At 41.0% G+C, this 26,755-nt stretch overlaps 1 protein-coding gene across 1 annotated transcript; it reads left to right on the top strand.

Moving 5' to 3' along the window:
• Positions 1-918: 918 nt before the first annotated feature.
• LOC104406457 (ectonucleotide pyrophosphatase/phosphodiesterase family member 2-like) lies at positions 919-26,681 on the top strand (the record flags this gene model as incomplete). Its single annotated transcript, XM_010015427.1, has 11 exons — positions 919-1,106; positions 1,404-1,506; positions 7,260-7,415; positions 9,544-9,669; positions 11,647-11,707; positions 12,891-12,988; positions 13,816-13,895; positions 15,135-15,254; positions 23,550-23,605; positions 25,801-25,866; positions 26,605-26,681. Coding segments are annotated over exons 1-11 (976 nt in total), but the record flags the coding sequence as incomplete, so codon positions are not given.
• Positions 26,682-26,755: the final 74 nt, after the last annotated feature.

Below are 26,755 nucleotides of genomic sequence, written 5' to 3'. Positions count from 1 at the left end.
TTGGGTTGAAAGGGACCTTAAAGATCATCTAGTTCCAACCACCCTGCCATGGGGGGACATCTTCCCCTAGACCTTCTGAGGGCTTACGAATCTTGACTCTGTCTCTTTAAATGTGATTGTTAGTAGACACTTAAATGAAAGAAGCTTTCACCAGAGAGAAAAGTGGTGAACTACACCGGTAAATAATTTGCCTTGGCAAATAATATGTAAGTCACTGATGTGAACCTTAATTCTGCTCAGCATTATCATTTGCTTTGTAAATAGAAGTGCTTATCCAAACAGCTGAGCTTTCTGTTGTTGATGAAAATGGGAAAATGTGGAGCAGAGGGAACATGTCACTTCCCTTCCTTTCTGGAAGTCTGTGGTTTCCAGCTATTCAGATAAAGCTGCTTGTGCTTCCACCAGTCCAAGCCTTGCACTGCCACAGAAGCACGGGAGAACAGCATTGAAAAATACCCCCCTGCTCTGAAGGTGTCCCCAGTTTGGGGGAAACTCTGCCCTGCAACACAGCTGAAAACTTCAGGAGCACCCATGGAGAATGAGACGGGTGCCCAAGCTCCCCAGACCCACAGGGAACACTGATCCCATCACACTGCAGCATTTGGTGACGTTTGAAGGTGGCATCGGGGTATTTTAATTTCTCAGCCCCGAGTGAGCTTCAACCTCTCCACTTTTTCTTCTCTGAGCCAGATGGAGATGCATTTGGTTTCTCTTTTAACCATGTTGCTTTTGCGAGGAGAATAAAATGAGCAGGAACAGCTCTTGGCCGCAGCAACACAAGACAGCCCTGCTTTGCCAGAGGAAACCACATAAAAGCGTGTGTGTGAGTGCGTGTGTGTGTGTTTGGGGGAGGGCGCAGCGAGGGATGATGCCTGGAGCTTCTCGCACTCGGAGCTGCGATTTGTGAGTGAAACATGATGAAATCACCCCCTGGACAAATCACACGAGCCTGTCAACCTCACCAGGTGGGATTACTTGTAGCTAATAGCCCCAACTCCCCGAGCAAACAGAGCTCTGCGCTCCCCGTAAGGAAAAGGCGAGGGTGCGCGCAGGCTTTTCAAGCAGGCTCTGGCATGGCTGGGGAGGGCTGCGTCCGCCCGCGCCAGGTAGGGAGGAGAGCAGCGTGTTTGCTTTCAGAGGAGGAGTAGCCCGGCTCTTCTGAATAAGTTCCTACAAAAAGGAGCGTTTCAGCCTCAGCAAGAGATGTTTTATTCATAAAGCCCTCCTGGTTCGTGTTACTCTCCAAGGGTGACGCTGTCAGCTGCTGCTCCAGTGATGGGAACTGCAGTGCTGGGGAGCTCCAATGTACAGAGGACCATCTCTGCCCCTTTAACCGTAGCGCTCCTAGCGCGCAAGCACTGCGCTTTGCACTGTTTGCTTACTTTGCTGTTTTACTTTTGCAGGTTATATCTTTATTTGCTTTTGCCTTTGGAGTAAATGTCTGCATGGGATTTACAGCAAATCGATTTAGGAGATCTGAAGAATGGGATGAGGGCCCGGTCTCAGGTACAGTAACGGACATAAATTGTACATCGCAATACCCTTATGTTACATAGTGTGATTAGAAACCACTCCTACTCCGAAACAGTAGTTTGCTTGTTCCTTTTCCCTCTAGGATATAGAGGAGAAGAAATAACTCGTCGAGCCTGAGTCAGTTGACCTTTGGGACTCACCTATAGGTCTCCTATTTACTTAAACTTTTGCTCTGTGTGCATGTGACTATGGAAAATCTGGCTTATTTTAGGACTGAGCACTGTCAGTCTCTCAGAGTCCGCTCGCATAGCTCGTCTGCAGCATTTGTCATGTTCTGTGCTCCACACGCTTTCCCTCAAGAGCTAAGAGGAGCTCCCCGGTGGGTTTGAGAGTCCTGGTTTTATTTTGGTAGCTATTGAAGCGGTTTCTAGAAACTTGATGAATGCTTTCGAGAGGCGCTGCCGAGAAACGCTTCTGGGATTTCTGCGGCTCCTGAGGTCATGCTGGTTTGCGAACAGCAGACGGCAGACATCTGACGGCGGGGAGGGCCGGGCAGAGGAGAGCAGGTGTTCACCCAGATGTGCCGTCACTGAGTCCTCTGGTTTTGTTCTGCCGCCTCCCTTTTTCTTTGGAGGAAAGCAAGAACACGCCACAGGAAAGACTGTTGTTTGTGTTCTGGGGCAGTACAGGGGTTTGTGAGCTCAGGCAGAGTACGAATGGAAAAGTATATGAAATGGAAAACTAGTCTTTTTTTTTTTTTTTAAAGAGAAAGTAGCCTTGACTTGTGTGTCTTCCTTTGGCAGGAAAAATGAAACCTGTGGTCGTTGACTTAGAGCTGGTTAATATAACTGAAGTGAAAGGGTTTCATTTGCAATGCCTGTGTGTAAGGATAGCTTGTGAATTTTAATTACAAAATTGTTTATCGTGGCCTAAGTTTGTTGTGTTCTTGGTAATGTATCTGTGTCCTCCTCTCCCTCCCTCCTCTTTCATGGGAATTGGTTTTTAATGACAGACACAGTCAGGGCTGCTGATCACTGGGCAAAGGCATTTTAGATAATCAGAAAGATAGGGGGCATTGTTTTGATCTTTATATAACAGTAAAAAAAATTCTTGAACACCACATATATTTCTGGTTTTATCTTCTACGGTAGTTGCATAGTGTGTGTAATAGTGACGTGAAGGATCTGCATTTCATGTCTTCAATACCTGACTGCCAGTTTCTTTGCTGTCACTGGTGACCATCTAGGCTTTAGTGCAGGGCTGCTCAGCTGGTTTGTACTGAAGTCCCAAAGTCTGTTACTGGTGACCCATTGCAGCTGGTCAATGCCAACTCTGCTGAGCCAACCAGCACTGTTCAACAGTGTCCCTGTCCATGGCAGGGGGTTGGAACTAAGTGATCTCTAAGGTCCCTAACAACCCAAACCATTCTGACCCTGTGCCACCACCACCGCTGGGATCAGTAGCTGTGTGCTGTTTCCAATAGCACAAGTTTTAGCTCAGCATTCCAGAAAAATAGGAAGCAATAATACAGAATCTCTTGCAAGAGGGCAGGAGATGGGGTACTTTTGGCACTCTATGGAGAATTTGCTGATAGGTTGGACTGGACCACCACACGGCACTGAAGTAGTCCAGTCTAGGGTGCAACAATGAGAGACAGAAGAGTGGTGGAGGGTTTTGTCCCTTCTGTGTCTATGCAGCTTGGTTGTTACAGTAACATCTGTCTAAAGGAGAAAGTAAAAAGTGACACTGGAGACGTGCTTTTCTTAACAAATTAAAAGCACAGCAATCAAAGAAGCTATTTGGGCTCTCCTAATTGCATGACTTCCAGTTATGTTTTGTCAGAAGTCCAGTGCAATGAAATATCCAGAACAAAAGATTGGTATAAATTCCTTTGCAATGTCACTCTGCCTTGGCTTATTTATTCCAAGTTTCTTGGTATTGTTAGTTAATTGTTGTAGATTGACAAAACGCTCTTTACCAACCATTACTGTGTAGACCAATTATTTCTGCAGAGGTATGTCATGATTGTAAGCAAATTTCAGTTTTCATCTAGCATAGACCTCCTTTATGAGTCAAAACCAACATGGGTTTTTTCCTAGTGCCATAAAAATGTGTGTCAAAGAAGTACCATAGTGCCTAAATGTCCCTTCTTGTTCTCTTTTTACTGTGTAGAGGTATATAAGCCCTTATACATTTTTGAGATATTTAATATTTGTACCCAGGAAATTGTGCCATCAAAATAGTTTTTTGACTTAAAATTTTTCATAACTTTGAGTTATTTGCTTTATGCACTTCCTAGAAATCTTCGTAAGCACTTGCAGGGTAAATGGTTTTAGTTTCCTCAGGCATGTTCCTTGTTCATGAGAGGATAATAGCTTAAAATTTGGAAGGAGAAACACTGAAGTTTTTCTATCCCTTCTCACTGGGTTTTTAAGCATATTGTTAGGAATGGAGTATTATTTCTTGTATTATAACAGTTAGGATATATTTTTTTCCTTCATGTGACTTCTCATTGAAATTTTACTCGTTGCAATGGCATTCCCAAAAATGAAATGCAAGCTCATGAGTATGACCTAGCAAAACCAGTGTTACAGTTGTTTTGTATAGGTATTTGGTTGGTCCATACAGGATCCAAAATGTCACTCTTGCAAGGTAGTCTCCTTCTCGCAATGACTGTGTAAGCATGTCTATATTGTGCAGTTCTAGCACTGAAATACTATTGGAAGTAAATGGATTTATTTTATTTTTTTTTTTTTTTAATATTGTAGTTGGACAGAATCAGAGCAAGTAGTTGGATATGGCACTTTACAATAGTAACATAATAACCTCCATGGACTGAATCAGGAAGGCACTACTGCCCTAAGTAACTTCTCTTTCTAACCAATGAGATGAGGCAATCCCTAGATGGTTGTTCTGAGCTCAGCTGGCCAAAAAAAGACTGCATGGAAAAGGATATGAAGAGCTTTATGTATTAAATGAGAAGGGGAGGATCTTCATGTTGAGGTCGTGCTGCGTGGTCTGATTGCAGGAGCTGTGGAGGGATGCAGGCATTTTGAAAAGGACCTTGAAATTGTACAGGATTGTTCTGTACAGGGGTTTCTGTTAATCTGAAAACGTTCACCAGGGCTGGAACTCCTGATGATGTATTTTCAAGCTATTCTGCCATGGCATTGTGCATGACCTGAAAACCATGGTCTGGCTGCAAAGGCAAGGTCAAGCACTAGAAACAAAGGTATGATGTTAATGTATTCAGAGATCAGAGGAATTAGAACAAGTCCTTTTTCCTGTTGCTGTATGGAAAGTGTCCTACATTGGCTCAGGAGGCGTGACTTGAATTTGCTAAGTAATTCAGGATAATTTGTCACATCAGTAATAAACTGGTCGTCAAGAGATGTGAAAAATAATGGGCAAGGTGGTTGGGCTAAACTGTTCCTACATGAGATGGAAAGCCTACCTGCAGTTATAGAAGATGGAGCTAGAGAGGACCTTGAACAGCTATGTAGACTCTCTGTATATCCCAAGACATGGCCAGTTATTACTGAAGTGCTCTTGACAGATCTTGGTCTAACCTGTTCTTCAAAATCTCCAAGATCAGAGATTGCATAGCCTCTGTGGGCAATTTGTTCCAGCTCCAGATAAATGAGCTGCTCTTTACAACAGCTAGGCATTCCTTGGGCTGCAGGTGACTCTGTCCCTTATGTAATCTGCAATCAGATTTACACCTTCTCTTTCCTAAATGCATGTTGGTGTCTTTCTGACCTTCTGAAATGATCTCTCTCATCGATTTGAAATGAAGAGGGCAATGCCAGTGTGAGTGATATATAGTGTGAGCTAGTACGTAATACCTTTGAGTCCATAATATACTTGATTTGCAGCCTACTGAATGTGTGATTACATATTACCTAGCTTCCAAAAAGGAAAGTAGTGGAAGAGGTTAAATAACATGGAAATATTATTTAGTAAAAGATTTTTCAGAAGCATTTGTCAGGAAGCAGCCGTCATTAAGAATAAGGAACAAGAGTTCATATCTCTGAAAATATCTGAGTGTTGGCATGCTTTGAAACAATTCTTGTGTGATTACTTTCTAACATAGCTTTGTGGCCTATTTATGTGAGCAAAGAAAATACTGATCTCTGTGTTGCCAGCATAGATACACAACACTTAGCTTCTTGGAATGCCAGATGGCCAAAATAATGATGGCTCAATAAGAACATGCTTGCATGGTACATACCATAGAGTGAAACTTCACTCTGTATGCGATGTTACTTAGCATTACTGACCTTACTGGAAAAAAAAAAACCAACCCAAACACAAAAGCAGAGAGACACAGTTGTCTACTACTACTTTTCCCAGCACTCCTACAAATGTGCCTTGCCAGTGCCATGGTCCATGACTGCAGCCATGGTAGGTTTGAGTTTCTTACCCATTATCCTGCTGTAGGGTCAACCTGCTGCCAGGTTTGCTCCCTGAGGTGGTTTATGCTGGTGTCCAGCTAGTGCCAGTGCCACTCCAAGGAAAGTGGTGGAGCAGTAGTGCTGAGGACGGGAGCTGGTGGGACATCAGCCACTACAGTGTCACCTCCAACTCCACCTTCATCTTTTTTTCCATCCATTCTCATGGTACTGAGATAATGGCACCTTGTTTGGGATAGGTTTCCTCTCGATTTATGTGGAGACTAAACTTTTAGCTATGTAAAACAGTAGAAAAAAATATAAGAAAACATTAGGGCAACTGTTTCCCAAAAGTGCCATTGCATCAGTCCTCTTAAAATCATACTGCTAATCACGGTGAGGTTTGCCAAAACCAAAACCAAACCGTGGTCTAAAAGAAACTAAACCCCAAGAAAATTTCAAAGGCTTAATAGGTCTCTCAAGGAACAAAAGACATTGTGAAATTTTCCTTGGAACACCTCTGTTTTTAAGGAATAACATAACACTTGTTATTTTATTTCATAAAATACAGTTAACCCTAGAAAGCAGTGCACAATCTTCCTGCTTCATCTAAGCTGCTATGTAGAATTCTCTCATAGGAAGAATGTATAAAATGTATCAAGTGTGTAAAATACTAAGTTTTGAGAAAAGAGCAGAAAAGTACATATCAGCTTTGACAGTAACGGCCCTTGCTAATAAACACATTATTGAAGTCTAATACATTATTCATGGTTTTCAGGCTGGCAGTCCTTCATATAGTTATACACATTAAATATATTGATTTCTTACATATTTTTGTATTTTGTTAAGTTTTTATGATTTAATGCTCTGCAGAAGCCCACCAAAAGGTACAGCATCTCTGAGTTTTCTTTCATGCTTGACACTGACTTGGCACCTTCCAGTGTAGCAAACCAAGTCCTGCTGACCACATGTAGATTAACTGTAGTCCTTTCCTATGCAAACTGCCCAGCCAGCCATGAAAATGTCACTTGGCTTCTGAAAACAAAGGCCTGCTTCCGAGGAATAGCTGCAGCTCCTGGAATAGGGCCTCGGAGACTTCAATACATTTCTGCTAATGATCTCTTGATTGTTACAGAAGTAAAGCCAGGGGTGTTTCTTTGCAGGACGTTATCACAGCATGCTGCTTCCTTCCTCTTTTCTTCCTCCCCCCCAGAAAAGCAACCTTTTTGGAGTTTGTTCTTTTTTTTTTTTTTTCCTTCAAGCAACCCTTCTCTCCCTGCTCCCTTCCCCAGAGCAGGCAGCAGAGGTTTTGCTCATCTGGGTGGCTCAGGGCTGAGCCGCCCATCCCACCTCTGCCAGCCTGACAGATGTTGCCCTGTTTCTTGTTCTACACAGTCCTGTCAGATTCCCCCTGGATCAATACCTCTGGCTCCTGCAAAAACAGATGCTTTGAACTTCAAGAGGCAGAGCCTCCTGGCTGCCGCTGTGACAACCTGTGCAAGAGCTACAACAGCTGCTGCTTGGACTTTGATGAGCTGTGCTTAAAGACAGGTACGATGGGTCTCCTGTCCCGCACTGTCAGGCACTGCCAATACCTGGTTTCTGCCAGCAGTCGGGACCTGCCTGATGAACCAGAGTTCCCTGCCATAACCTGCATATCCTCCTTACCTCACCTTGTCTTGCTGGGCAGGCTTGGCTCAGCTCAAAATGAAGCCCATATTTCCTTGCAAGAAGCAGTAGGGATGCATACCTATTGCTCCTTACTGCTGGGCTTCGGCTATGGTTTCCAGGGCAGAAAAAGCAGGGTACTATTCATACTACTTAGAAAATAGATCTTCTGATAGGCAGTTACAAACAATACTCAGTGATCAGGCACCAGTTTGATCTCCAAGTTGCAATGAAAGAAAGCCATGGTAAAGGCTGGAGGTTGGTCGTTCTGTGTCAGCCATCCTTTTTTCTCTCATCCTTTCTCCCAAGTGGTAACTTCATATTGGAACAATTCATGTCTGTGGGCAAGCGGTTGCTTGTGAAGCAGCCTCGGAAGCTGGAAGCACTGAAGCAGCATGGGTCTGCTGGGAATGAGCTGCAGGTGACATGCTGGGCTTGTTACCCTTGCTCCAGTCTCAAATTTCCAGATGTCAGGGTGCATATAACACACTGGTAAAAAAGTTTGACTTCAATTCATTGGTCCCTGGAGGATGGAAATACAGCACTGGGTTCATTTTCTTTTTACTTTTATCATGAGTCATAGGCAAGAAAAACTTCAAAGAGTACCATGAGCTATGTTTTACTTCTTAGTATAGTGCATTTAAATTATTAGTTGTACCCATCTCCTTGAGTGTTTGCACAGTGGTCAGAGTTGACACAGGTGCCTGCTATATTTGCCATCAAAATCCTTATTGCTTTATCAAGGAATTTCATTTATTAAGCAGCCAGAAGAGAAGTCTAATGATTAAAAATATCATTGCCTATGGATGTGCCATGCTTGGAAGTCCTGACTTCCTCAGTTCTGTTTCTAATGATATCATATTAATAGCTTGGTACCAAAAAATGGTGAGCTAATCCAGTATGAAAAACTACTTTGATTCCAGGCTAAAAACTTCTGAATTTTAGGTTGATGCTGTTTTGTTCTTGGTGTAAATGTCTGCATAGAGAGAGATTCTTTTTGAAGACTTTCAGTGCAATACAAGATGTTTGTTACCAAAGGATGGATTTTAAGTTTCTCAGCCTCCTGTCTGCAGCGCATCATGTCCGCATGTGTAAGGATACCTGCATGGACCTTGAAACTGGTGTCTGAATTGTCATATACTCCCCTAGGCATTTATTAATTCAATTATCACATGTATATCTGTAAATACTACATAATTATAGGAAAAAGCTCCAAATGAAGGAAAAAAGCGGATAAAAGATGTGGTGTGTTTTTTACTGGATGGGTGTTTTCTGAAGTGATTTTTAAAGTTTCTTCTTCGTTGAGCCAGGATGTGGAAAATGATATCCTTACATTATTAGGCCTATTCCAAAGCGCAGCAACATACTGCCCTTGAAAGAGCACCCAAGTTTAGACAAGTGCTTAGATCCTAACTTCATTTGCAAGATGAGAAGGTCTGGGGTGTTTTACAGCAGGCATGCCATGCTTTTCCTTGAAGAACAGCTCTTGTTCTCATAACTTTTGTGGTTGGTACTGAATCTTACCCTGTGAGTGAGAAACTGATGGGAGGAAAGCATCAATTTGCATCCACATAACCTCCTTTCAGTGTTCTCGTTTCCTATGGATTGAATCAAGGACAGGAGTCATTGGGAGGAAAAGACTGGATTACCCAAGAAACATCAGAATCTCTAGTTTGTGGTTCAGGCCTCACCGCTTTCCTGTCAAAGTCCTTTCTTGTCTTCTGCTTTCCACACTTTTTCTGGCATTCAGGCTGTACAGAGCCTGGAGTACAATACCTGAGGGTAGCAGAAGCACTTGTGGGTGGGTGGAGGAGCACTCCTGCACCTGCAGGACACAAGGGTCCTTTTTGGTTCTGGTTGACAAGCCAACTTCAGATGTCTTGAAATCACTAAAATGGGCTGTAAACTTTACCTCCAACTTTAATGACTAGAGCATTGTCGTTATGGCTCAAGTCAGTACTTTCGTTTTGATTATAATCTCTCATTCTTGCTTACTTTATGAATATTTTAGCTCGGGGCTGGGAATGTACCAAAGATCGCTGTGGAGAAACCAGGAATGATGACAATGCATGTCACTGCTCTGAAGACTGCTTAAGTAGAGGAGATTGTTGTACTAATTATCAAGTCGTTTGCAAAGGTACATCTTTGTCCTTTCTACTTCTTATCTTTCCAAACCCAGTAGAAGGCAGCCCTGTGGGTAAAGAGTTTCCTTTTAAAGGGGGAATCTTTTCTTGTTCTGTTCTGATTTTTCAGAGGATGGGGGGAAGAATGGGGAATTGCACTGGAACATTTTGGGAACTAGCAGAGGTTAATACTTCTAATTTATTGATGGTAGAAGGACATTATTTTTGCCTGTAGAGGTAACGATAGAAAGAGGAGTAGGTGGATGAACAAGAATTCAAACCAAAACACAAAAGTGTTCAGATGCATTTGCCTGCATCACAGGGACAGCAGAGAGATCTGATGGTCTCGGAAGGAATGGAGCATTCCTAGATATGTTATCTCTGTTTTAAAGACCTCTCCCACCCCCACCACAAAAGCTCCTTCTTAAAACTACTTGGCCTAACACCTGTAGGGTTTGTCTGTTAGTGAGAGTGGAGATGTGAGAATACAGAATGGCTGTGAGTGGCAGATGGTGGCATGGGCTTTAGATGAACACGCCACCTTTAGATACACCATGGCTGCAGTACAGACTGCACTCCTTGGTAGGTGGATGGGCTGTGAAGGCTTAATTTTGATCCTCTACCCTGACTTCATGGAACTTGTCCTGCCTTGTGTAATGTGTCTCCCATTCAGAGCAGATCTTCTGATCCTCGCTAATGAGTCCACAGGTTCTCACTTTTTTTATCTCAGCTAGTTCTTAGTATTTCCATTCGTTAACTTTACTGGTGGAAGGGTTACAGTTTGAAGTTTTTTCTTCCACGCAATTTTAGCCAACTGCATATGTTCAGAAAATTATAATAGTCCAGATCCATACACTGAAAACTAACTTTTTTCTCGAGTTTGGAATCCAAATGATATATGTACTTTCCAGCAAGCCCTGTAGATTATGTTCTTTCCCTTCTCAAAGAAACCCAAGGCTGAGACCACTTAAATACTGGTATAGTTTTCAGGTTTTTGTGAGCTCCCTCTTACAAAGGTCAAGACGGAAGAATTTACATGTCTCCAGCTTTAATGTACATAATCTTTGTTGAACTGGCTAATAACAAATAATCTCAATTACCCTGGCACTCTAACAGGACCAAGCCTCATGTAAGAACAGTGTTTCCTCTTTTGTGTCTTTGCCTATCTGAGGATAGTATATTTGGGGGGTTTTTTTGTTTGTTTTGTTTTTTTTCCTTCTTGGAAATAGTCCCTCCACCTCCCGTCATGGTCAGCTGGAATTGCTGCAGGACATATTTCCTGCAGATCTTTTCTATGGTACTTTTTGTTTTGTTCTTTTAATTGAACTGCAGTTCCTTTAATAGTGCCAGGTTCAGGAAGCTAGGCTCATTAGCTAATAATTTGTTTTTCAATTGACCTGTGAAAGTGCAAGTCATGAGCCGCTCTATAGACAGCATTCAGCAGTGAAAACCGTAAGAAAATAGTTGATTACATGAAGTAATTTTAACTAATCTAACTCTGAAAGAGTATTAAGGCTTTTTTTAGCTGTGTCTGAGTCTTACCTGATCCATGAGCTGATCAGCTGGAAACTATTTAGAGTTGGTTTTCTTCCCCAGAATGAATTATGCTTTGTGTCTTTAGCCAGCTGAATCAACTCATGGAGACAGAAGAGCTGGTGGGAAGGAGGGTGGGAATTCACAGCCAGAAGCAGCACTACCTGGTTTTGACAGGTTGAATATAAAAAAATGAAATAGATGACCACTGTGGCTGAAGTGTAACCACTGTCTCCTGCGGTCAAAAGGACACTCTTAGGAGTGAGCACTTCTGGGAGTGCTAGTTTGGATATTCTTGTTGAATAGATGTCATGGTTTGAGCATATAACCAGATCATTTACTCAGTTTTGTGAAAAGACCTGCTCATCATTCATGGGAATTATGACACAGGAATCCATTGCCTGGAGCTAGCTTTAGTTTTTATTTTTTTTGAAACTCCAATGTGACTTTTCTGACAGGAGAAACCCACTGGGTGGATGATGACTGTGAAGACATAAGGGCTCCTGAATGTCCAGCAGGGTAAGTATTTCCTACCCAAGCACAAATCCCAGTGCAGCAAGGCCAATGGTCCCTAGCTCTACCTCGGACCTCTGAGCATTGCATTTCTGCACTGCCCCATCTCACAGGTTGAATGCCTCAGGGCTGGATGCTTTCCTGTGCTTCACCATTTGTACAGTTAGGCTGATAAATAGGCATTTGCTTTGAGCAGCTAGATGAGTAGTGATGTGATATGTGGGCTTGAACTCTTTGTCTTTGATCACCCACTGATCAGTTTGCCTGATTCCCTTATCACATAGGGAAGGTAACCAAACTCCCTGGAAGCCAGTGGAAAGGTTTAGATTTTTCTGGTTGCAATAAAATTCAGGTTGATCCATATGTGAACATAGTTCAAGCCATTTTTTTTTAAATTGAATTTTGTACTTTTAATGTTCCATTCCTAAGTGAAAGGATTTCCAAACTGCAATGGAGTACAGCCTTGACTGAGTGAGGTACTTGAGCACATGGCCAACACCGAGAAAGTAAGCACTTTAGGGACCAGTTGGCTCACTGTTATCCTTAGAGGTAAGCATCTGCTCAGGTGCTGTGAAGTCTGTGCTTTTAGAAAGACAGTTTGGAGGAGACAGGAGCCAGTGCTTCTCCTGGTGACAATGATGACTGCTTACCCCAACAGCAGGTGACCAGGACACGTTGCTGTCTGCTTAGGAGGCAGCAGGAGCACTAAATAAAAATGTGATTACATAACATGAAATACTGTCATCTTTATTATGTGAGAATGAGCTCTGCCTCAAGAGCTCACTCAAAATGCCACATGCACTTTTGTCTGTGAAGAGAGACCAGCTGTCACAAGACATGTGGTTTTTAACTACAGATTGTATGCTAGGGTGGGTACTCATGCATACTGTTTTTCTTTGTTCTCCTTGTCCTTCTATAAACCCTTGCCTTTTTGGGCTAAATGCTTTTAGCTGCTCAAGGAAGTTCTTTTACGTTGGAGCTCAGTCCTTTCACTGGCTGTCAGTAAACACTGGATGTTACTAAGCATGAAGATTGTCAGTTTCTGTTGGTTTATTAAGTAAGCAAAAAAGTTATATATCATATGTAGTAACTGTACTTTAGATTCTCTGGAGTCTCAGTGAGCAAGTGGAAATAGAAAAAAACCCCACTTTGTAATGCTGCCTTACACTCCTGCTGCTTTTGCTTTTAGCTTTGTCCGTCCCCCTTTGATCATCTTCTCTGTTGACGGTTTCCGTGCATCATATATGAAGAAGGGGAACAAGGTCATGCCCAATATTGAAAAACTCAGTGAGTACATCTGTTTTCTTACAATAAATGAAATACAATCTCTTGCAGCCCAGTTGTTTCCATTGTTCATTGAGCAACAGAAGTAAGTGTGAGCTGGTGGGTAGAAGGGCTGTGCCAAATGCAAATGCAAGGCTCCTCTGACTGAAAGGTCTGACAAAGATTAAGTCTTTTTTTCCATGAAAGTGAAATGGCAGAAGTCCCCTTTGGTTTAGATGGTATCAAGTGGTAACTTAAAAAGCACCCTGGCTAAAGGAGCACCCTGCAATCAGAGAGTGGGAAGAGAGCTGCTGCTTTGAGGAATGCTGGTCAGAATCAGTGACCTTCATATGGTTTTGTCAGCAAAGAAAGAAATCTTTAGTGCATTATGTATCATACTTTTGTAGGCTAGTTGGGAGGTACCCAAAAATTTTCCACTTGATTCAAAAATGTTGAAGATAGCCCACTGTGAAACCGCAGCTTTACTGTATTTATCATTTACAATTAGCCAGCATTTTCTCATGTTGTTTTACTTAGATACTCCCAATAAGTCTGGATTCTGGAAGGAGACTAGCTCAGAAAGTAAAACAGTCTATGGAAATGCAGCTAGTTTTGTAGTCCTCTGTGTTATTTCAGTTTCTTACTGTGAAGTACAAAGTGTGCATGACTGATTTACTACTGTCCCATGGGAAGACCTGCCAATGTTACACGGCAGAACATTCATTTAAATTGGTTAAAATTTAACCAGTTTCTGCAGCATTTTGAGTCCAGGCAAATGACAACTTCTGGTTTTGTTTTCCAAGTCTGAGAGCTTCACTTCCTAATGTTTGCATTTGCTATTGATTTTTCAGGATCTTGTGGAACACATTCTCCTTACATGAGACCCGTCTACCCTACGAAAACCTTCCCTAACTTGTACACTCTTGCTACTGTAAGTCCCTATGAACATTTTTTTGATGATAAAATGTTGCACTGCAGCAGAAATGTAGGTTATGGGAAACAAGGTTTTGTTTTATTTAATAACACTGTTCACTGTCCATCCTTTTTAGTCTTCAGTTATGTTAAGTATTTTCTCTGGCATTTTGCTGTTCTGAGATACCTCACCATTATACACAGTATTACAGCTTTCCTGTGCTTTCTAATGCCTGCTTTTTGCAGTTATTTGTACTGCTGTGTAATTACAGGTCAAAGTTTTTCTAGGGGGGGAAAAAACCACCCTGAAACCCTACCCAGAATACAACCAGCAGTTGTTCCTTCATTGGAGTAGCTGAAGTCAGTGGGGCTGATTTAGCAGCTGACTTACAGTTTACAGTTGCTGAGTGTGTTGGATGCGGTGCTGGCCCTGCAGTACAACAAACCATCACTTCTGCACTCCGGTGCCAGGCTGTCCCCACACTGGCATGCAAACGCTCCCATGTGACAGTGCCCCAAAAACTGAGATAAGGGACTCCCTACCTGCAGCTGTAGTTTTTAATCCTTCCTTTCTTTCCTGCAGCCTCTGCACAAATGTTAAATGGGAAGAGAAAAGAGGGGATGGAGAAACAAATAGCTGGGGATGGGAGAGGGCCAGGAGAAAGGGAGGAGAGCAGAAACTTCTTACGTTGCCTTTATTGCTGGACAAATTGTGCTGTGGCTTTGGGTGACTTGCCTCTTCTGTTTGTTTTTGGTTTGGTTTTGTTTTTTTTTTTTCTTGGAAATAACTTATCTCACAGAGACTCTGGTGAAGATAAAACATTATAAAATGGAAATGTTAAGTGTTACTCTTGCAACCAGAGAATGAATTACTGTTCCCAGAAAAGGAATACATGAAGAGGAATTGAAAGTTCAAATCAATCTTCTTTCCATAAATTTTTGCTTACTGTAAATAGCCTCAAACTAACTTTTAACCAGTGTGAAAATACTTTAAAGTATTGAGTAACAGGAGCTTTTATGCTTTTTAGCACAGTTCAATCATCTTCTACTACTTTACTACAGCCAGTTTTAAATGCACTTATTTATCTTAAATTTATCTTAAAGGTAAACTTAAAGTTTATCTTTAAGTTAAAACTTTCCTGGTGTGCAGTTACAAAGATACCTGTTTTACAATAATTCAGTGGTACTTGCAGATAGCTGTGAAGAACTGGAGTTGTGTGCATTAGGGTTTTACTAATTAATCTATTTCTGCACAAAGGGACTCTATCCTGAATCACATGGAATTGTTGGCAATTCAATGTATGACCCAGTGTTTGATGCCAGCTTCAGTCTTCGAGGGCGAGAGAAATTCAATCACAGATGGTGGGGAGGTCAACCAGTAAGTTTCAGATTCCCTCTTCCTCCTTTCCTCCTCCCTTTCCTCCCCTCCCCCTGTGCCGTGGAACATAGCCAAAAATAATAATTAAAAAAATACATCTGTGAACAATTTGTACCTAATCTCCCCCTGGCTGGCCCTGTGTCTATCAATTTAACCTAATGTTTTGAGTTGGCTTTTGCTTTTCAGTATAATAAAGCCATTGATTATGGAAAGGTGCTTGCATTGATACGTGTAAATTAGATGTGGCTAGGAAAAACCCCTCACTTTAGGCAGCAGTTTAACACTGTATTTTTGTCACAGTGCCATAATGTTTCCTTTTCATTATGGGGTTCTTGTGTTTTCATCCTAGTAATGTCCTTGTGGCAGTTTTAGTATTAATGTTCTGTCAGCATAGTGTGGCACAACTTCATAATTAAGTCCACAAGAGATTGCTGTTACCTGAGTTGCTGCAGAGGCTGTAGAAGTTTGTGAATTAATTTCTGCCTTGAGCACAGCAGCAGTGGCTGAACTAAGTCCTCTCTTTAAGGTTAGTGTTGGATTTGGTGTTTTCTCTAGCTCTGAATCCTTATTCTGGGCATAGAAATGTCCTCCTTCAAAATACTCCTCATTACTACAGCTCAGAAGAGTCCCCTTGCTTCAGCTGCGCTTCTCCCCTATCAGTGCATGCTCTGGTGGCTTGCTTTGCCAACAAAAGTGGGCTTAAATTAAACTAACAAGTTTTACATGCAAGCAGCCATGGTGCATGCACACATCGTTGCACTAATTGCTTCCTGAACACTTAACCCCACAAAAGAGTGAGGTGATAGAGGTGGGGAAATCGGAATGGGTTTGGTACACCGTAATCTGTCACTGCTGTTTGCTGGAGTGATCAGTGTCATCCCCCAAATCACTCTAAAACAGACATATCCCAAGAGACTAGAGGAAGTTACTTAGATGGCTTTAGGCTTAACAAGCGTCTGTGTTATTTGTCTGCATGTGGTTTTAGTCCACAACAAATGTGAGACAAGGCAATGTCAAGCTGCAGGCAGATGTGACAGGCAGATGTGTTTGGCTGTAGCTGAGCCAAAATGAGGTTATTTTTCTCTTGTAAAATTTGTCAGCATAAGAGTGAGCATAGACACTGCCTTGCCCAACTATGACCCAGGTTAGCTTTAAGCATGCCTTGTGTCAAGAGCAGCAGGTGAGGAACCTTACTAGATTTTATCTTCCTAGATGTGAGCAAAGAAACAGGATCAAAACTAGGAGCAGTGAAAGGGTGGCAGTGGGTTGCCTCTTCCTTCATCTCGGCTACAGCCAGAGCCACACAGCTAACAAACCGTTCCTGCTGCATTCAGGCAGCAGGCTCACAGACAATATTGTGGCTTAACTGCTGTGTGACAACTTGTTAAGCAGCTGTAATTTAATTATGTGTGCCTTAATCACAGTTAGGTAGGAGTTAGTGGGGAAGTAACTGTTTGGGACTATACAAATGTCTCTATTTTTAAACCATGATATTTGTACCAATCTAAGTCTATAAATACTTCACACCTGCTGTGTTGAGTGGGGAATACTGGTACTTCCCACATATGGCCATTAGAAAAACTTTTGCTGTTCCAGCAAAAAGAAGTTTTTCTGGACTGTAAACAAGGGTCATGAAAAATGACAGCTGAGAAGTGTTCAAGAAAGTTACACAACAGTGGATGACCATATGTTGGATGAAATCCTCAGAGGACAGGCAGTCTGTTGCTTGAACAAGTATGAACGATAAAATCAACCTGATTTGAAGAAGTGTTAAAAAGGAAAAATACACAAATAATGTAATAAACTGGAGATGTCTTTAGGAAACTGAAACATGAGTAAAGGAAGAGCTATAGTTCAATTCCCATGCATTTAATATGAGGGAAACCAGTAAGTTTGGCAAACCTGATAGGGTGGCCATAGTGGTTGGGTAAGGAGATTCTAGATCTCTTGCAAAAATCTGATATGCATGGACCCTGCACATGGAAGAATTGCACATATGATGAGTGAATTTCAGATTTTTATAAGAGAAAAAAGTATCTCCATCTATATATGGATTAGATACAGTCTGTTCTAACTATCTATAATTTTCTCTAAATATCACACTGACATAGATGCCAAAAGTAGCTGGGTATTGAAAAAGTATAACTAAGGGGAGAGGAAGGGAAATCTGCTCTGCATATCATAAACTCTTGCCTGTCATATCACATATTCATCTGGTTCTTTTTAGGTCTTGGGTCTCAAACTGGAGTACTCAAACAACTGCAGAGTGGGATTTGGTTTGCACAGAATTGGAAATTATTAGTTTTCTTTCCAGGAGGGCATAAAAACTGTCTGAGACCCCCAGCCTCGCATTATGACTAACACTGCCTAGAAGAGAATGTCATTTAATGCTGATAATTTCTGAAATACTTCCTTGCTCCTGGAAAATGGCCTATTGTATCTGGCTTTATTAAAATGTGGGGGGTTAGTGGTGTTTTGTTTTGTTGGTGTTGGTTTGTTTTTCTTTTTAATTATTAATTACTTGTTCTAATACTCAGCATCTTGCTGGGAAACAGCCAGATTACCATGGACATCTGTGGGATTTGGCAGATGAGTAGCTGAATGTTTCTACACCAGGAATTATGAGAAATTAATTTTGAGAGCATTAGGAAAAGAAGTGAGGAAAAGGTAGCTTGGAAGTGTTTTGAGGTGCTGTAGCTGGCTGTGGGACTTCCTGATATCCAGTCTTTCTGATTCGGTCTATAACCTTGATTTATTATGTAAGCTTAAAACCACCTTGTTTTCAAAACAAAAGTGTTTGACAGGAAACAGCCGCAAAACCACTCCTCATATTGCTACAGCATCTCAGAAATGGTGAGCAACAGGACCCATGCTCCCAGGGGGGAACCTAAGTTTACTGCTCATTTTTCATGACACTGAGACTCTTTTCTCATCCCAAGTAACTTCATGCACTAAAGTAGGCTCCAGCTGCCTTTGGCTTCTGTTAAGCAGTACTTTTCCATATCTTGGTTTGATGTAGTGATGTGCCAATCTTGTAGATGTTTCTTTTCCTGGGAAATGCTGCGATTTCCCCTTTACCACCTTTGCCTGGATTTGGAAGGGATTTCCCATTCATGTATTACTAACTTGTGTACGTGTTTTCCCTTCCCTAGTTGGCCAGCAGGTTTGTGCGACTTGGCACAAGGGCTAGACTTCAGAGCTGTCCCCCCCATCAGCCTTGACCTGAGATGTGCTGCTGCCAGTCCTTTCATAATGCAACAAACACAAGGCAGCCTTTGCAAAGTTACTGGCTTTTATTTATTCATGGCAGATTAAAAGCAGGGAGATGCCCTACTTCGTGCGTAGGCTTTCAAAGACAATTCATCAGCTATCTCAACTCTGTATGTAGTATCTGTGTGCAAATGTGTCTAGCAGGCAGAAGGGAAAACTTGGGACTTCCATGTTCCATATGGCATTGCCACCTAAACTATTGCTTAGTCTGTCTATTTTTATCCATAAATAAAGGAGAAAAATTGCAGTCATTCAACACATAAGATATAAAAATGACAGTAATTCAATGTATAGGATACGTTTCATATACATCTAGAAAAGCATGTATATTATTTCTTGTGACATTTGCCACTGTAAGCGTCGAATCTGTGGGTCCATGGTTTAACAGGTTATTAGTTAAAATTAATTTATCTGTACTGGAAAAGTTAGATATTCTCTAATTGCTGTGGCATGGTCTGAAGACAGAATGGTTAATCTTTAGTTCTTTTAATATTTATTCCCCTTCTCTCTGCTCAAGCAAATTAATTCAGAAATAATGCCTTTATATAGGTTGCAATACAATAAGGCTTGTCCCATATGCAAACATCTGACATAGAATTTTAGAGTCAGCTGTTTTACTAACATATTAACAGTTAAAACCAACGTATTTACATATGGCAAATAAATTACATAAGCTCACAAATGGTACTGACCTTGCAACACCTAAGACAGCAAACTTGATAAGTGACCTGAACAGATGTGACCAGCCACAGAGCATATATAACGCATTGCAGTTACATGCTGAGTACTGGAACATCTAGGATTAATAGACTTTAAGGCTGTGACTAACTGACAGAGAGGAAACGGAACAAGAACTCTTATTCCCATTTTAATTTCAGTTTGGTTTGGATGGGAAAGATTCAGAGGGCACTGGATAACTTCTTTTTTCCATCCTACGTTGACTGATAGTGTAGAGTCATGTTAGCCTGTGAGAGGTATAACTTGACTTGAAAGATAATGGATTTAATTTAGTGAGAGATGTTCACTGGTGATTAGGCTGCAGTAAGTCTGCCATGCTTTTCTGCTGGAGTTGCTATCATCTAGCTGAGGGTAATAAAGAAACTTATGTGCTCCTATGAGCTGCTCCAGTCTGTCTAATTTTACCTAGCCAGTAAAGCGTCTGGCTGATCAAGGACGCTTCTGGGAGATTGTACCATTAAATCCATCAGCAGTAACTGTCACAACTCTAAAATGCACTGGAAATTTGATTTAAAGCTTGTTCAATGCTGATAGAAATTCTTCCATCTAGATGACTGCTGCTACTCTGCATGCTCAAAGATGTGTCTGCAGATGTATTGCTGTGAGTAGCAGCTTTAGGTGTGATGTTGAATAGCGTTGAGTTTTCTTATTTTGGTTTCAAATAAACCAAAGGCCCCCACCTTCCCACCTTAAAGAAAAAAAAGGGAAGTCCAGTAGTATTTTGTTGTAACCTTGAGTTGAACCAGGCTCTGCCTGGCAAAGTCAGGATGGAGTCATTCAGACTCACTTCTTAAATGCTGTAGTCAGATACTGGCCTTTTGATTTGCTGGTCTTTGTCTTCAACAGATCATTGTCTTTGCTGCTGAGCTTACTTCAAGTGCAACAGACATATGTCCTTATCCAAACAGCTACTGCCAATGTAAATGGCTGAATTCCTGAGGTGAAATACTTGGGAGCAGAGAGGGTGCAGTTTTTCCTGTCTGAAGCCAGCTGGGGTGCCTTTGGACCCTTACTGCTCGCTTAAGAGTGCACAAATAACAGTGAAAACATTACTCCTGCTCCAGCAAGGTGTTTCAATGCTGTTTTCACATGGCACTCACGAAGCACACTCTATGCTCAACAGGAATAAAAAACACTGAACGCCTTCTTGCAGGTATGCTTGGTACACCTTGGCAATGTAGGTAGGGCCTAGAGGGACTCTTCATTAGGGACTGTAGTGGTAGGACAAGGGCTAATGGGTTTAAACTTAAACAAGGGAACTTTAGGTTAGGTCTAAGGAAGAAGCTCTTCACAGTGAGGGTGCTGAGGCACTGGAATGGGTTGCCCAAGGAAGTTGTGAATGCTCCAACCCTGGAGGCATTTAAGGCCAGGCTGGACAGAGCCTTGGGCAACATAGTTTAGTGTGTGGTGTCCCTGCTCATGGCAGGGGGGTTGGAACTAGATGATCTTAAGGTCCTTTTCAACCCTAACTATTCTATGATTCTATGACTAGTGTTTCGCTTGCTTGGCCAGAGGGAGAGTGTCTTTTGATACGTGTTTAAAAATGTTGCCTAAAATAGACAGGGTCACGTGTAATTGCAGCAGTGCAAACAGTGAGGAGCAGCACAGGACAGCTTCAGCTGCTGAGGGTGGAACTTGGCTGGTCTGATTTGGCTAAAGAGGCAGCCTGGACCACTTGGACCTGTGCAGGCCAAAGCAATAGAAAGTCAAACTAGAGTTAGCAGATGGTAAAATCCAAGTGCTGAATTCCCTGGACTTAGTTTGTTGGTACCTTCCCAAAGATATCTGCAAAATTATTTAAACTTTGCAGGAACACAAACACTTTCAAAGAAAAATAAACCTGCTGCAGTTCTGCAAGGACAATGGTTTTCCAAGCAGTGCAAGACCAAAGAGCATAACAGCAGTGGAGCTGACATTCTTCATGTTGAATTTGTATTTGATCTCTTTTCTCTGCCGTAGAGGGGTTCTACTCTAGGAATAAATCAGCAATGCAAAGTAAAATGTAATAGATTTAAGTATGGGTTCTTTTTCACCTGGAAAGTCCATGAACTACTAAAGAACATGGGGTAGCTTCTGCCCTAGCTAAACACCATCTGCCTTAGGACAGATGGTGCAGTCTGAAGGTATATACCCTGTGGTGATTTATATGACACAAATGAGCTTGTGGATGCATCCTTACATTGCAGTCACACCTCTGACTGCAGTGTACAGGCCCAGTGACATGATGAGTGGATTGCAGGCATGCTTCCTCATCTCTCCCATTCACCTGCCTTCTTCTGTCCTGTCCCGTTAAGGCTAATATTCTGTGAGCACAGGAAGCCAATAACCCCATTATTCAATAATTCAAAACCAAATTCCAGTATAAATTCAAAGCCATTTTAAATTTTTTTTCAGTAGATATTTTGCAGTCACATCATCTTGTGGTCATTGTTACCATGAGAACCTCAGTGCTGGTGGAAGGCTGAGGCTGAAAATGCTGGGGGAGATACCTGGGAGACACCCCATTTGGTGGCAGCTTGAGCATAGATTAATACAAACCAATCCTGAAATCAGACTCTTGAGGAGAAACACCTGAAAACAGAGAAGGGTGGACTGCATATCTGTGGCCATTCCGCTCCTGCTCTTGCTGCATTTAGAAAACCAACATTTCTATAGAGCTGCCATGGATGTATTCTTCCTTGAAAAAAGTTGCCAGAAAGTTAGAATACAATGAAAACAAAAGATCTTCTATAGCTGTGATTTTAATTTAACTGGAGTGAGTCCAGTAAGATTTGGAAGAGCAAAAGATAATAGATAAGTTAAAGGGTGTGACCAGGGCACTGGAAAGGCAAAGATGATCAATTTTCCCACAAATAACATGATACCAATTTTAGTTGCTGTTGACTATAGCTTCAGTGTGCAAATAATCTTTCATCAGACTTTGCCAAATTTATTTCAATTAAGACTAATGCATGAACAATTCAGTCGTGACATTTGAGCAGTGCATGCCCAGATGACAGTTTTTGAGTGCCAATTTGAGCAAGGTAGAGGAATCTGTTTTCAAAAAGTTTATATAAAGTAAACCAAAGATTTTGCAATTATGAAGTAAGGGAACTACATTTTGGCTTAACTGCTCATGAAATGGGTAAGTATGCATAAATGATGGGAAGAAATAATCTAGTTGTACACCATTACCACTTTTGAAATGTGTTTTCAGTTAATTTGGATAGTTCCTTGCAAGGGAAATTTGGTTCTGTAGGGTTATAAACTCATATTGTTTGCTTTCCTTGATTGTGGATCTCTCTGACATTTGGTCATTCTCATTCACCTGACTTACACAGATATTCAAAGAATAGAAAAGAGAAAGTGGGTGAAGGAGAGAGAGAGAGAGAAGGGTAATGAGGATGACAAGTGGTATGTTACGGCTTTTATTATAGAAAGATCAAATGAACTAAGGCTACTCATGCTTGAAAAGCAGTAAAAAAAGGAGAGTATCATGAATGTTGGATAGAAGTGGGAAGAGAAAGGATTAATAACCTGTTGACAAAGTATGAGAACAGTACCCTAACTCCAGAGATACTGGCAAGTTGAAACCAAACAAAACCAAAAATACACTCGTGCAGTGCATGACTACATTGTGGAACTTCCTGCTCCAAACTGATTTGTAGGCAGAAAAATATATGGGATTTGAAGGAGTGAAAAAAGGAGCTGAAAAATTAATGGAGATTGTTTCCATCATTTCCGTCAAGCACTTGGGGTGAGCTCAAGAAGTTTTTAAGCATCTATGGAGGAAGATGTCCCTCATTGCCTGCTTCATACCCCCACTCGCTCATCTGTTCCCTTTTTTGTGTTCTCTTTTCTAACACATTTTCTGTTCATGGCTACTGGTGCTGGAATATGGGGAAAGAGGCACGTTTATGCAGACACTGCTTGGTGTTAAGCCGTGTTACTTCCTGCAGAGCGTCCTCCAAAACTTTAACACTAAAAGGCTCAGGGGAGTAATGACTTATTTTTTTAAAATTAAATGGAATACTGGAGAAATGCCTGGCCATGATTCTTAATGCTTTGTATTTAAAGCAACACAGAGTTTTAGGGGTGAAAGCCCACAGCATGGTGGCTGATCCACCAATACAGAATTTCCATAGGTTTGTCACTCCATGTGTTTGAACTGGGGACACAGGCTGAAAACTGCAATTTTCACCTCTAGGCTCAGGCTAGAAGAATGTGTCTTGAAAATTATTTTCTTTTGATTTCAGAGGGTCATTAAAGATCTGAACACATTCTAATCCTCTTATATTTCCTCATTAGATTTGGATTACTGCAGCCAAGCAAGGGGTGAAAGCTGGCACGTTCTTCTGGTCTGTGTAAGTGCACTCTGTTTTCTGGAGATTCGTAACTAATAGTTCAGAATTAATTTGATGCAAGAGTTTATTAAGTCATTTTTCTTAATCTAAGCAGTTGGCAGCTGGGAGACCATACCTGTAAGCCTCCCTTGTTTCATTTGTGCAATGTTTCTGATGCTAGTTTGCTGCTTTAAGTTCATACGCTGATTTTTAGCATTTGTCTGAAGAAGAGATGTGTGAATATGTAATAAATTGCTTTCTTTAATTTCATGGTGTGTTGTTTCATGTCCTTAGTATTGCTAGTAATGTTTGCTAGTCCTTTGAGCATTTGTGGAAGGCTCTTTTATTGTCCTCTTATGTCATCTGACATCAACAGCCTAATTGACTCAAAGCCTGACTCATTCATTTTACAATCCAGTCTGACCTTTGAGTAAGATATCCAATTTCCCTTTCCTAAAAGACAGCCTTGAGGATCTTTGCTGTTTATTCTTTTGTTTAACGGTTCCAAATTATTTTCCCTTATCCCAGCTAAGACATGTCTTCTTAACCAAAAATGAATGAATTTTCGTAATTTCTGAGTTCTGAGGATTTTGTGTGGATCAGTCTCTCTATTTCATTTTAATGGCAGGGTTGTAGGAGCAAATTAAATGGGCAGACTGTCAAGGTTGAAGTGCTAAAGAGGTTTGCCTATTTTTTGTGATTCCATTAGGAATAATACTCATTGCTACTCTAAGTATCATTTGGCATATGGAAGGAATAAAATAAAATGTACCATGCGCAAACCTGATGATAGGCTTAGGCTTGCAAGATCTGACAGAGCTCCAGTCTGGTGCTCCACAAAACAAAGAAATTAATGTGATTCCTAAGCTCTAGAACTACATAGTCACCATAAACACCCTGGCCAATGAATGCTTGGGGATATAAAATGTTATGGAAGGCAACCAAGGATATGTCACACCAATTGCAATAATAAGCGAGCAAGACAGCTGCTTTATGTATAAATGAAATATATATATATAAAAACTCTATTTTTTAATTTGGGACACAGAATTTTTTTTTGAGAGTTTTCAAGCAAACTTTGGAAAACAGAAGCATTAAAACCATCTTAGTCACAAATTACTTAATTGAAACAATGTGGGGTTTTTTCTCATTACACAATTAATATACATTTTAAAACTGGGCAATACCCAAGATTATTATTCTGCTTTATGATATTGCCTTTTTTGTAAATTTTAGCATACATTCTCATTTTTATAGTTGTTTTACAACCAGAAGTTTTCTCTGTAGTTAGAGACTGAGGACCACTGTTGTTCTACATGGCATTAAAAATGAACTCATTTTAAAATGGCTGTTGGCATTTTTATTTCTGTCAAATGTTTCCAAAGAGTGCTGAATTCAATTTAGCATGGTGAATCCAAGACAGTTGTATTTGATTTTTGCCTTGGGATTCTGCTATTAATCTAATGGAATCTGGACTGACACTGCTATTGTATTAAAATAGCTGCATGGTCACTGACCTGCAGAGTTTTCCTAGGATGAGCTATTTAATTTTAACAGCTGTTTATAAGGTTAGTCATTCTCATAGCATGAACTTGGCCTCTGCAGCCAAGTGAGAAATCTCGGGACACAAACAGTGAAATAGGACGAGTTTGTTCTGCAGAGTGAGAAGCTGTCAAAGTTATGCAAGTCACCATGCTGATGGCCTGGTGTGTCAGATGGTTGTTTTCATTTACACCAGCCCAACCCTCAGTTTAGCTACCATTAAGTCAATGGGAACTTTTCCAGTGTCTTCAAGACTACCAGAGCAGGATGACTGATTAAACCTGTACTGATGTGAGCAATTTAATGGTTTTTACTCATGCCATCTATCCAATGGTAGCACCGTTGTACATAAAAAAGGTTCATCTGGGTTAAAGCTACCAAAATGGTATTCAGTCCTGTTTAGAACAGTCTGATTTACTGCCTTGAGTTCTGACTCCAGTTACAAACTTCTAATCATCTTTCTTTTGAAGTGTGTGGACACCCAGGAGATCTGAGGCAATTCTATTTGCACAATAAGAATAAAGATCAAGTAAGAAAGAAGATACAGCATAATAAAAGCAAATAATGTTGTTATAATTGGTTTTAATCAGGTTAGAAGCAGTTCATAGCAAGACTGTGTTGATAGTTTTTGTATCCAATGATAACAAGGTATATTTTTGTATTTTGTGGTCCAGTGTCATCCCCCATGAGCGCAGAATATTAACAATACTGCAGTGGCTAACCCTTCCAGACAATGAAAGGTAATTCACCTATTGGCTTCTGCTGTTGGATAACTGCTAGCTTGTCTTCTCCTTAAAAGTAGCTAGAAGAGCAAGAGGAAATTTAGTTCTAAAAATAATTTTTGTCTGTTACATGCTATCGCTGATCTAAGGATTTGTTTGGGATTTGTGTTTAGTCATAATCTTTTATTTTAATCTCAGCTTTTAAGCATCAGCATTTTGATTCTTGTCAATAAATGTGTGCTATGGTTTGAATTTATTTCTTATCAAGAAGCACGTGGTTACATGGATTAACTTGGATTGTTCTTATCCTACTGAGTCTAATATGGTTTAACAACCTTACAGGCAATGGCAGTTGCAGGACTGGACCCTGAGCAGTGGGAAAATGTTAAGATTTTAATTATGAGTAGTTTTTAGTATGCAAGTTCCCACATGCTGCTCGCTGCAAAGCTCAGGCAAGCTGCTGTTGTGATCTCTCCTGCAAGACTTAGAAAGAGCATGTGTCCTCAGATGGTACCCCATGTGCCTCCCTGCATGTGTCCTTGGATTTCATAAAACTGTAGAACAACTAATTGCTTAATCGTACCATGGAAACATATGATTGCTAAATGATTGTATGATTTTATGATTGAGAAACAGTTCTTTTTCCATAAAGCCCACTCTCATTGGAAGGTTGACTTGATTTGACTTGACCTAACAGATCTGGGGTGTTTGTTGTAGAAGGAAAGCTATCCTGAACAAGACCTTTCTTTCTTTCAGGCCTTATGTTTATGCTTTCTACTCTGAGCAACCAGATGCTGCTGGCCACAGATATGGTCCTTTCAACTCGGAGGTTGGTACAGATTTTCTTCTGCAGAAAAACATGTGTTTGAAATACACTTCCTGGCCCCTCTCCCCCCCTCCCCCCCAC

Source organism: Nestor notabilis, unplaced genomic scaffold (assembly GCF_000696875.1).
Source record: "Nestor notabilis isolate BGI_N333 unplaced genomic scaffold, ASM69687v1 scaffold6015, whole genome shotgun sequence".
Lineage (NCBI taxonomy): Eukaryota > Metazoa > Chordata > Aves > Psittaciformes > Psittacidae > Nestor > Nestor notabilis.
This window is presented reverse-complemented; position numbering and strand designations above follow the sequence as displayed.